At 37.6% G+C, this 12,293-nt stretch overlaps 1 protein-coding gene across 2 annotated transcripts in view; it reads right to left on the reverse strand.

Moving 5' to 3' along the window:
- The window catches only part of DENND1B (DENN domain containing 1B), a 244,903-nt gene that overhangs the window by 118,098 nt on the left and 114,512 nt on the right, over window positions 1–12,293 (reverse strand). Inside the window, exons 6-9 of one of the 2 annotated variants that reach the window (XM_027774545.1) lie at window positions 9,352–9,432; window positions 6,563–6,622; window positions 4,649–4,702; window positions 1,774–1,884 (exon numbers count right to left, since the gene is read on the reverse strand). In XM_027774545.1, the coding sequence (XP_027630346.1) occupies window positions 1,774–1,884; window positions 4,649–4,702; window positions 6,563–6,622; window positions 9,352–9,432 (306 nt within the window). The remainder of the gene's footprint in view (window positions 1–1,773; window positions 1,885–4,648; window positions 4,703–6,562; window positions 6,623–9,351; window positions 9,433–12,293) is intronic. The other variant, XM_027774546.1, reaches the window with a different exon arrangement.

The following is a 12,293-nucleotide window of genomic DNA, read 5'->3' on the forward strand; positions in this document are numbered from 1 at the left end:
TAGTGCCCAGCGAGTGCCTGGCACATAGTATGTGACTCATAGATACTCATTTCATGAATGAATCCTAGAAAGGATTAGTTCCTAGCCCTACAACCTTTTTTTAAAAACTAATAGTGCCCCTTATCTGTTTTTAAATGTTATTTATTTCTTCCATGACAAAAGTCAAAACAGAGAGAGAGACAACTGCCCCTAACAGGGTCTTCCCGCTGCACTCTTCCCTCTGCCCTGCCAGCCAGGGTCACAGACACGCATCTGCCTGGCATGTACAGGGAGGCCCAGGGTCACAAACGCAGACCTTTCCGTGGGGGTTCAGCTGTGGCACTCCCGCACCCTGTCCAGTCCCAGTCTGTGCAGTCTGAGGACAAAGCCCTCAGAGGAACAGCTTTTATAATCTTAAGGAAAAATATTTGTAAAGGTGAGGAGGAGGAGCAAGAGGCAGCGGAGGAGGAATGGCTTTACTGCAATGGGAATTTAAAAACAGTACAAAGTACACACATAAAGAAACAGACGAGTCAGAATGATTTTCTCGACATCTCTTTCAGAGGCATAAGAAGAAAACAAATAATTATTAGCATCACTATTTATTCCCTGATACGGCTATGTATGTCATTTTCCCACTATGTCTCTTAAATTTGTTTTTCGATATCCAAAATATATTTTCAATTTTGGGGGAGAGTGTGCACACCAATATTATAATTTAAAATCTCAAAACTGTAATTTTTAATAGTAAAGTAATAGAAGGGACCCAAAATTTAGGAGCAGGAGACCTGGGTTCACATTACCTGTCTCCAGTTAGCTGTTGGGTCTTGGTGTCAATATAATCTCTCTGAAAACACATTCTTAGACAAAATATCCTAGAGAAACCCTAAAACTCTTTCGACTCTAAAATGTCAAAATACTATAAAATAAGGTTTCTATTTCTACTAGAGAGGAATAAAACATTTAAAAATATAGGTTTTTAAATCAGTTAAAGAAATTTGTAGAGAGAAAAAAAGCATGCAATATTACATAATGATTTTTAATAAATATCTCATAGATTACTCAACCTATATTTATCAAAAATTAAAAGCTGAAAATGAGTTTTGAATGCTTAAAGGTGAAAAAAATGATAAAACTAGCAAAATACTTTTGATTTTTTTCTATGACCCACCCATGAAAAAAATCTTTTTCTTCTCACTGCCTTTACCACAGTAATGAAGACCTTCCATGAGAACATTTTAGTGAGTGTCATAAAACCTGTGATTTATAAAAAATGCTACTTTGACTTTTAAGTTATTAGCAGTCTGAAGAGCTCCTCCAAATCAGAACTATTATAGCCCCTGCTCCAAACCACTACTTGGCAACAGAGATGAATCTACCTATTACCAGGTTAGGATAGCAGCTATTCTCATGGCCCCTTGATTTCTTTCAAGTAGCTCCAATGGAAAAAGCCACAAGTGAATAATAAAGATCTCATAATAGCTCTTAAGAATTCTTTATACGGTAGCAGTCACTAAAATGAACTCTGGAGAGTTAAAAAGAGGGGAAAAAAAAATAACAACTCTCATCTCCTGATAAGAAAAAATAATTAACCAGACTTAATGCATCTGAGAAGACCTTCTAGAAATCAGACTTTTGTACTTGGAGAGGCAGATTAAAACCATATATCAGAAATAGTATGTAGATATTGTCTTGTAAGTACACAGAGCCCAGGCCTAAACCTGTGCGCGTTTTTAGGTCTTTCTGTGTGCACTCAGTGCTTGCCGCCTGAGAAGGAAAGTGCGAAGTACTTACAGTGCTTAATTTGCTGGCGGTGATGATGATGCGCCTTTCGTGAAGCATGCTGGCGTACAGCTGCAGCATATTGTTCACGTCCACGGCGACGAAATACTCTGTGAGATTTCTCTGTGCAGGTCAAGGATAACTGTGTGAGTTGCAGCTTGTGGCGAACGCAAAGGAAAACACTGTATGTATTGACCGAAAGTCTTCTAGTTCAAGGGAACTATTATGAAAACTGGGTTCATTAACATAATTAAATGTGACACTGTCCCACTGCCACGGGAAACGCGTCCTACTCTGTTAGGACTGGACGCGTAACTCTACTGCAGGCAAGGGTTTCTCCGAGGGAAACTGAGGATCCCACATCCGACCCCTGAGTATTTGCAAAGCAGCTGGTTTCCCTGGCCCCAACCTAGACCTGCTGAATCCGGATTTTCAGAGTATGGCCCCAGGAACTGAGGGTTACACCAATACTCCTGGTGGTCCTTACACCTGCTCTTTGAGAAATGGCTGCCCAGAAAATATTACTGGAGGCTTTTTCTGGTCACTCACTCTGCGGGCAAAATCACTCTCTGGCCCTACACATGACCCCCAAGGCGCCCAGCGATGGTGGGTTTATAAGGCAGTCTTTGGGTCTCAATTAAGGAAAATCCCTGTTTATACCTCAAATCAGGCATGATGTATACCACTACATGCAACTGTAGCTTGATAATGTCTAAACCGATTCCTCAATTTAGCATGTTAAATTATCATTCTGCCGTGAGAACAAAACTGAGATACACTATATTGATTCTGACTTTCAGATCCTCTCCATACTGTTTGTTTCTAATTAATTGTTATTTCTAGTTATCTGTAATCAAACTTACACACATCAGAGAGCAATGAAATAATGATAATAAACTGAAATTATAGTGTCAGGAGGACTACAATCTAAAAGCTAAAACTTTTAGTTGGACAAAAAAGCAAACAAGAAATCCAACTGTCTCTTTGATTTGCAAAAGGTAGAAGCTTCATCAGGACAAACCAGTAAGAGAGCAGAGCAGAACCAATAGCTATCAGTAAGTGAGGCCCAACCTGGTGGGGGAAGGTCCGCTCCCTGATTTCTCTACTGGAAGCCCACCTCACCTTGCCACTCAATTCTTCCTATTCGAAATTACGTTTATGGTATGCGACATCTATATTCCCCTACAATCTCAAAGCTCACTTTTAGATAGGGAATTATTTCTCAACATAGAATGCTGCATTGTGTTTATGCCCTTGATTTTTCCCTAAAAGAGACTTTTTGCAGAATAAAGTGTGTTAACAGAGATGTAAAAAAGTGTATTCTCAGTGGCAATTTTTCCTTACAATGTATGTCTCTTTTACAACTTTCAAAATAACGGCCTTTTAAAAAATGTAACATTACGGGGCCAGCAGGTAGAGTGGTGGGTAAGGCCCTGGGCTCCCACATGGCCAGCTACAGTTCAAGCCCCAGACCTGGAGGCTTGAAAATCATTCTGGGCACATGAATACATGCTCAACATCCCAGGAGGAGAAGGGATGGTGGCATGGTCATCCCCCTCTGGGGGGTGATTTCTCTTTCTCTCTGGCAAGCACATGAGCCCCATGGCAAAAACCTAAGGGGGGGAAATAGTAATATTGCTAAATCAGTGTAATTGTTGTTTGCTAGTGAATGTAAGAGAACGGTAAGTAGGAGAGAGAATAGGAGTCACACTTTGGCTTTGGATTAGAAACCCTCAAGTTAAGGGACTAGGGCCATAGAAGCCAAGGATGGTCAGCCAGCCTTTAGGAAGACAGAACATGGGGACTGGCCCAAACTGCAGAGCCATCAAGCCTCAGGGTCTGTGGTATCTCCCAAGTCTTTTGGTGCCCTGGTTTGTGCCCACATGAAGAGCATCTTGGCACATCTCTCCACAGGGGCTGTCTGGTTCATCCAGACTAAAACGCCACCGATGGTCCTTCTGGTTGACTGATGACTGCCTTCATGTATTCCACTCACCACCCATGTGCTTTTAGAAACCAAACACTCAGTAGGTTTGAGAACATATTTGGAAAAATGGTGGAATTGTGAGGTAAACAGTAGGCATATCCGGGGATATTTTTCCCTGTTGATTTTTCCTTCACTTTTGTTTGAATTATTTCTACTGATTCATTTTAATTTTCCAAGCGAAGCTGAAAAAAATTACATAAGGGACTATTCCCTCTTTGAACACTTCTGTAAAAGTGTATTTGATACTTTGCCTTATCCATGTCAACACTTCTACAAAATAGGGACTGGCCATCATACTGAAACACTGAAAATATTGCTACTAATGGCTACGATTAAGACTCTAAATAAAATGCCAAATTTAGCAGTTTTTATAAACTTTTTATAATACCCACAAAGCCTTACAAGTTACGTATTACTTTAAATCAAAAACAGGAAATCAAGTCCAGGATATCTAAGATTTAAACAGAGTTACAAACAAAAACGTCTGCAGTAACTACAGTCAGTTCACTGAAGGAACTGTGGGTGTGAAGACGTTTCCCGTTGACAGTATTCTCACCTGCCAGCAGAAGTCGTCCTGAGATAGTGCCTCTACCTGAGACAGGTAGAACTCCGGCTCTAATTGAATATACATGGCCCTACCAACTCCAAATGATAAGAACAGTTTTCTCATAGCACTGCCTTTAATTCTTCTTATCTACAGGGAATATTAGGAAGCTTATAAGGGGACAGATACATGATGAGATGGCAATAACACCATTATTCCTTATTTTCTCATTATTTCTGAAAATTACAATGCACCCTATTGCCCTTATCTCTGTACAAGAATCCATAAGCAATGAGACCAAGTCAGTAAAATTCACAATATAAGTAGAATAATAAAGTAGAAAAGAGAAAACTTACACTCTCAGGTATTGTTGGGAGTCCAGTTACATCAGGGGCAATGAAGTAGGAATGCTAATCAATACAAATAAATCACAGCAGAGAAAGATAATTAAAATTGGGTGGCATGGGTCCCATATAAATTTGGGATAAAAATACAAAAAAATGCATCAACTAAATTAAAAAATGCCATGGACTGACACATAAGATTTGTTGCATTTAAGAGATTCCTACATGAGATAGCCAGACTTACACGAAATGTTATAGCTTTCTCATATAATTGAAATAGCAGTCAAAAGCATTTCACTTTAAAACTGAAATAAGAATCTTGAGAAAAAAGGCTAAGGCAAACCAGAAGGTGTGTGGGTGCATGTGTATATACACATGTGCTTGTGTGTATTTATTTATACAGTCTTGCACCATTTAGTGACATTTCAGTCCATGACAAATCACATACACAACAGTGGTCCCTTAATAGTGTAATAAGCTTGCATAGAGCCTAGGTGTGTAATATCTGTGTGTGAGTGTGCTCTGTAATGTCTGCCCAATGACACAACTTTTTGTTTAATAATGCATTTCTAAGAACCTATCCCCATTATTAAGTGACCATGATTATGTGCGTGTATATATATACGTGTGTGTGTGTGTGTATGTGTGTGTGTGTATAAAGCATATTTTGTTTAGGAATGCTGGAAAAAAAAGCACATTAACGAAAGGTTTCTAATATGTAAAATATATACGTACGTATATTCCTAAAACACATTTAGTTTAGTTAGACTGAAAAATAAGTTTCCTAATCAAAGAATATACAAAAAAATTCAATTGAGATTTCTGATTTTCTATGCTAAGTCACAACAAACCCCTTTTGTAAACATTAACCACTATATTATTTAGAAAGCAGTAAAAAGAACAATTTTTAATGTTTGAAAGATCTTTAAAATGTACTCATCTTCTCAAAATATAGCCCTCACAAGTCCACTAAACGAATACTAATTGGCTTCTCTGAAGTTCAAAGTGATGCAACAGCTCACCAAGATATTTTCTTATAGTATATCATGCACATGGCTTCATTGATTCCAATGTTTCCAAATTTTCATACCCGCAATCAAAATGCAACTCAATCATCAAAAAATGCTTTATTTTCTGTTCATATCAATCTCCAAAATTATTTTAATGTCTTAATTACAAAAGAACATACTTAATACTATCTTATAATTAAAAATTTAAAAAACTTTCCAGCCAATATTTCAGCACAGCTGAACTAGTCAGAACAAGGCTAGTTAACTCAATCATAGCATATAATCTCCAGAGTGGAAGAATAATAGATAAATCACGAGATTTCTTGAAATCTTGTGACAAAAAATGTGCCAGAAATCTTCTGTGAATGCACTTTAAAATTACTACTACTAAATATTGAAAATATGCACAGATTTGAACTCTATTAGCTACTTTTATTTGAGAGAGTTTTAAATACTGTAGTAGTGTATTTCATAAAGCTATGCTTTAGGGGCCAGCAGGTGGCATGGTGGTTAAGGTACTAGACTCTCACGAGGCCAACTGCAGTTCAAGCCCTGGACCTGGCGGCTTGAAAAATCTCACTGGGTACATGTGTGTGCCCAAAAATCCTGAAAGGATGAAAAGAAGGGATTCTGGCATGGCCATTCCCCCTGGACGGTGATTTCACCCCCCCACCCCCCGCCTCTCGGGCGAATATACACGCCCTATGACAAAAACCTAAAGAGGAAAAAAAAAAAAGAAACAACTATGTTTTAAAGATAGTATAAACAGAAAATATACTCCAAATGATTAATTTTCTTGAAAGTGTCAAATTTACCATTTCCCAAGATACCAGAATGAATCAAAGACAGGTGATAGAAATCATTATTTTTTCCAATTTGATAGTGATTTTTAGAAGCCAATGTCCTTTCAACTCACCGGTACTAAAGAGAGCTGATCTTTCAGAACTTGCTCACTGGCAATAAATATCTCTTGGTTCTTACAATACATGAGAGAGAAAAATGAGTATTTTACTTTCATGGGGAAAGCTTACGCACCCCTTTGCTGTGCAGTTGAGACAAACTCATACAGGCATACGATCCAATGTAAATATTTGAATAACATCAACTATAAATATTATTTTAAACACTGATTTGTTGATTTTATGCTAGAAAAAATCCCGAAGTATTATCATTTTGTGAAATGAGAGATATCCACTGTCCAACTTATCAGGAAAAAAACTTCTATGATCATCAATTTTAATCTGGCACCATAAAAAACAAAATCTTTTTTTTTTCTTGCTTTAGGGAGCATGCACTAGCCAGAAAGACAGAGACAGAGAGACAGAAAGCGAGAAATCACCCCCCCCCCCAGGTGGGATGGTCATGTTGCAGTCCCTTCTCCATTCTCTCAGGATCTGGGCAGGCACACACACATACTTGGCATGCCCACCAGGTCCGGGACTCAAACCGCAGTCAGCTACAAGGGAGTTCAGTGACATAGCCATTATGTCAACTGCTGGTCCCCAAAGTCTTCTAGTTTTAGGTAAATAGGCCTAGAAATCTTTATCATCCTTTTAATAAAGGTAAAGTGATCCAATACCCAGTATTCTGAGGTGTATTTTTGTAACTTATTTACTCCTCAGATAATAAGATATTCAATCTTAAACAACATATTTTTATCTCTCATTAATGCTGTATAATAGTTTTCTCTATTATCTTGCTTAGCACATCTATTTTCCTTAACTCTCTAACGAAGTGTTAGAATCATTCTATAAATGCCTTACTTTTAAAGAAATGTAGCTTCTTTGGGGCGGGGCGGGGGAATCAGAGCTTTTCTTTGTTCCTGACTTTTCCTTAACCTTTCTGCATTTCCACGGAGCATCATCTGGCAATGCTTTGGCTCAAATAACCTGTAAGACTGAGTTTCTTCTTACCTGCTCTTTCCACTGAGAAAATCTGTCTCCTCCTCACAAAGAGCCTATGTGGGCATTCAGAGCTCAGTCTCTGCTCTAGGCTCTTTACATTCTACCCTTTAAATAGCTACAACCATGTCTCCTTTAGATTTTAAGATTGGGGCTAAAAATTCTAGGTCATCCGTGGCTTTCCATCTCCCAGTCTCCAAATGACTAAGCATTCCCTTCAGCAGCGGATGCAGACAGAAAGCAGCGGAGAAGGCAGGACAGAAAGCACACTTCATGCTGAACGACAAGAGACTTGACAAAGGTGGGAACTTAGCAGTTCTAGACTAAAGGCTCTGTCTACAAAAGGCTTGACTGCAAAAGAAAAGCAGGTTGTTCATTTAAGAATCTGAACAGAGCACTATGACCAGAGGAAAATACAATGAAACAGAAAAACGAAAAATTGGATTGAAGCTAAGAAACAGATGGTCCTGAAAGCCTGGCCAACAGTTTGGACTAATTTTATAGAAAATGAGGAGCTTCAGGAGGTTTTGTCTTTTTGTTTTTTTTTAAAGAATTATTTATTTATTTAATTCCATTTTTTATTACTTTTTTTTTTTTTTAATTTGACCAGAGAGAGACTGAGAAAGACAGAAAGGGAAAGTCAGAAAGCAAGCCACCAGGTCTGGGACTCGAACAGGGTCGGTCATGTGGGAATCCAGCGCCCCTAACCATGCCACCTGCTGGCCCCAGAGGAGCTTCAGAAGGTCTGTAGCAAGATACTTCATATGGTTTAAGGAAGTTTAATCTGATAATCTTTCGTAAAAAGGACTGGAAGGAGAGACTCCAGACTAAGGGTATTTGAAGTTCTGAGCACCTAAGCTTGGGTGCTGACACTGAGAATTTAAAGAATGAAATAAGGTAAGGGGACGCTGATATTAAATTACAGGAGGAAATTTAGGCAAGGAAGGAATTATCAGAGAAATTATATAATAAGGATAACAACTTCCTTATCTCACAAATATGATACACCTATCACTACAAGTCTTTCAAGTTATTCTTTCTCCACATTCTCTTGAATTACTGTATTTTTTCTTTTTTAATAAAAGTTTATTTTCTTGGGAAAAAAACAAAATTAATATAAATCAACTTTAATACTTCATTCAGTATGACAAATTAATAAGGAATACTAAAGAAAACATCCATATTTTATGATAATGAACTCTGAAAATGTGAAGAACCCCCCAAATATGGGTTTTTAGAAATATATGGTGCAGTCCACGAAACATTTCCATGTAAACAATCTGTCTCACCACAGGCTTGCTGCTCTGACAACTTCGGTCACATTTCCAGTGTTCTATGATTACACTAGAAGGCATATTACAGTGTGGAGCAAAAGAAGCAATCTTTTATCCAGACTTATCATATATACTTGTATGCTCTACGCCATTTTCTATTTTTTATCGAGTACTGTTTTCACTTTAGGAGGTTAGTGAGTGACTGAGGGAGAGAGTCGGCGTGTGTATTCCTTTATAATGCATGGATTTACCTAAACATCAAAGTTCTTTATAAACAAAGTATACCTACCAACTCAGTTACGTTTGATTTATCATTTCTTTATACTGTAGCTTAGCAACTACCAAAATATATACCTAATGTGAAGTTGTACATGTCAGAAAGTCTCAGTGTTATCACTTGGTAATATTACTACTAGGACTAAAAATTTTTGGCAGCCAAAGTGACTTGGCAAATAACTTCTTAAATGTATATGTGTTCATAAATGAGAAACATATCACTACAAAAAAGCTATTACTGATTAAATACTTACCACACTCAAACTGACAGGAGTGTTTGCCTTTGGTACTGGGTGGTTATAGAGTGATTTAAGAGTCTCATTCAAATCATTTTCCTAAAGCAAAAGAAAAACACATTGTATAAATTAAACATTTATCAAATAAATCTTAAGAAAACTACCTGAGGTCAGCCACGAAGGCCCAGCAGTAGTGCAACGCTCCACAGGGTGAAGCCACATGGCAAGGTCTCAGGTCACACCCCGCGGTCTCCCTGTACACGCTGGCTTTGCACATGCACCCTCAATTCTGGCTGGCTGAGGCAGGGGGCGTACTAAGGAAGGAAGACCCTGTTGGGGGCACATGCATGTGTGTGTGTGTGTGTGTGTGTGTGTGTGTGTGTGTATGTATTTATCTAAAAAATAAATATACTTTTAAAAAACTACTTGAGGGACCAACAGATAGAGTAATGGTTATGTTGATAGACTCCCACGTAGTCAACCGCGGTTCAAGTCTCGGACCCAGTGGCTTCAACCTCACACCAGGTGTGTGTGTGTGTGTGTGTATATTCCCTAAGTCTCCAGAGGAGAATGGAGAAAAAGGGATTGTGGCATGGCCATCCCCACTGGGGGGGACTTCTCACTTTCTGTCTGTCTCTCTGTGTCTCTGGAGAGTACACACACTCAAGAGCAAAAATATTTCTAAATAAATAAGTAAACAAAATAAAAGGCAAACAAAAAATTACTTGATGAAAGCATCTACTCTGTTTATCATATTTGATATGTTTTATATAACTATTTTCCACAGAAACTTCCTAAATCACTGAAATGGAAATATGTAAATCAAATAAACATGAAAAACCTATTTAAATCTCCTTATCCAAAAAAAAATAGCACCAATATTTCTATTTAATACAATATTTAGAAAAAGTTAGTATGTGATGCTATAAAAGAGAACTGCTGAAATCATAAATCCAAGAATAAAATTGAATAAAAATAGCAATATAGGGGGTGGAGGGTGACACAGTGGTTAAGGTGCTAGACTCCCATGTGACTGACAGCTATTCGAGTCTCAGACCTGGAGACTTGCTTTCTCACTTTCTTTCTCTCTGGCTCTCTCTGGTCAAATTAAAAAATAATAATAAATAAAATTAAATAAATAATTCTTCTAAAAAATAGCAATACAACTTTTTACCACCCCTCAGAATGCTCTCAATTTTCATTTTCATTTTAAAATTCCTAACTTAATATCTATGGAATGGATACAATTTAAGTAAGATAACTATATTGATATGCAAAATAGGAGTTATTCTATACACTCCTTTTCTGTATAGCTACTGGTCACTACTTGACGCAACATAAATGAGATTAAGTAAAATAATGACAAATCTATGTTATAGGATTTGTAAAATAATAATGGACCTTGATAGTCACTCTCACTTTTACTGAATCACACCTACAAACTAGTATAGTAGTAAATAAATAAAGGTAACTTTTAAAAGCCAAGTTATTTTTATACTGTCTTAATTTTTATGTTGAAAAGAATAAATCAGGACCAGCAGTTGGCATAATGGCTATGTCGCTGGACTCCCATGTAGTCAACCGCGGTTCAAGTGGCTTAGACTCACATCAGGCGCGTGTGCGTGCGTGTCCAAGATCCCAAGAGGAGAATGGAGGAGAAAGGATTGTGGTGTGACCACCCCCCACCCGGGGGGTGGGTGATTTCTCACTTTCTGTCTCTCTGTTTCTCTCCATCTTCCTGGCAAGCACACGCACCCTATAGCAAAATCCTCTCAAAAAATTTTTAAAATAAGAAAAATATAAATCAAAGGAAAAGGAGATTGTTCAGAGAATAATTAATTCTAAGCAAGCAACTGTTGATACCAGAGACAGTGTGGGAGGAGGGTGGCAAATGGCAGAGGGCAAGAGGGAGGGAATCGGGGAAAAGAAAAGAGGAAGCAAAACATTTAAGAAACTAGAAATGGGAAATTATTTGTTGATGATGACATGTATGATAATATCCTTGACTGAGTCAACATACACTGTATTCTGGGTAGAAAAACTCATTTTTTTATGCTGTAATGATCCACAGTGGATGAATGTACAGTAAAGAAATTTAAAATAAAAAAAAAGAAGAAATTTGGACATGAGACACATGAATTCTCAACATTTTTCTTATGCTGTATCTATCCACTTATATCAAAACTTAATAAAACAAGTCTTTATCAATTCTAGCAAAAGTATACATTTAAAACTGCCTATTTGGGGACCGGCAGATGACATAATGGTTACATTGCTGGGCTCCCACATGGCTAACTGTGATTCAAATTCTGGACCCGGTGGCTTGAAACACACTAGGTATGTGTGCTTGCATGCCCAAATGGAGGAGGCCACCCCCCGTGGGGGGTGATTTCTCACTTTCTCTCTGTCTCTCTGGCTAGCAAAAATCTCTCTTAAAAAAGATACAAAACAAAAACAAAAACTACCTATTTGAAATTCTCTTTACAATGGACTAAAAAATAAACAATTTATCTCTTAATCATTTAAACAGTAAAAGGTTCCACAGAATATGATACACAATAGTGTTTTTCCATGTATACAAAATGCATATGACTATGTTTTAGAATTCTCTTTTTAAAAACCTACAAAGCAAGCAATGCATCTCTTGGTCTAGAAAACTAGATCATATTGATGTTCTATCTGTATGAAATTTATGTGGCTACACAAATTTTTAGTCTAACTTTTAAAAATCCTTTGTACTTGTCCTATGTTGATCAAGTAAGGGTAACATGAACTGTAAAAGTTACTACACATCAACCTACATAACCTGTGGCACTGGATTAAAACTAAAACAAGGGACTAGAAGGTGGTGTGGTGGTTAAGGCAGATGGACTCCCACATGACTGACCGTGGTTTGAGTCCCAGACCTGGCAGCTTGCTTTCTCACTTTCTTTTTTTTTTTTTTTTTTAGGTTTTTCTCT

Source organism: Tupaia chinensis, unplaced genomic scaffold, assembly GCF_000334495.1.
Source record: "Tupaia chinensis unplaced genomic scaffold, TupChi_1.0 Scaffold000453_1, whole genome shotgun sequence".
NCBI lineage: Eukaryota > Metazoa > Chordata > Mammalia > Scandentia > Tupaiidae > Tupaia > Tupaia belangeri.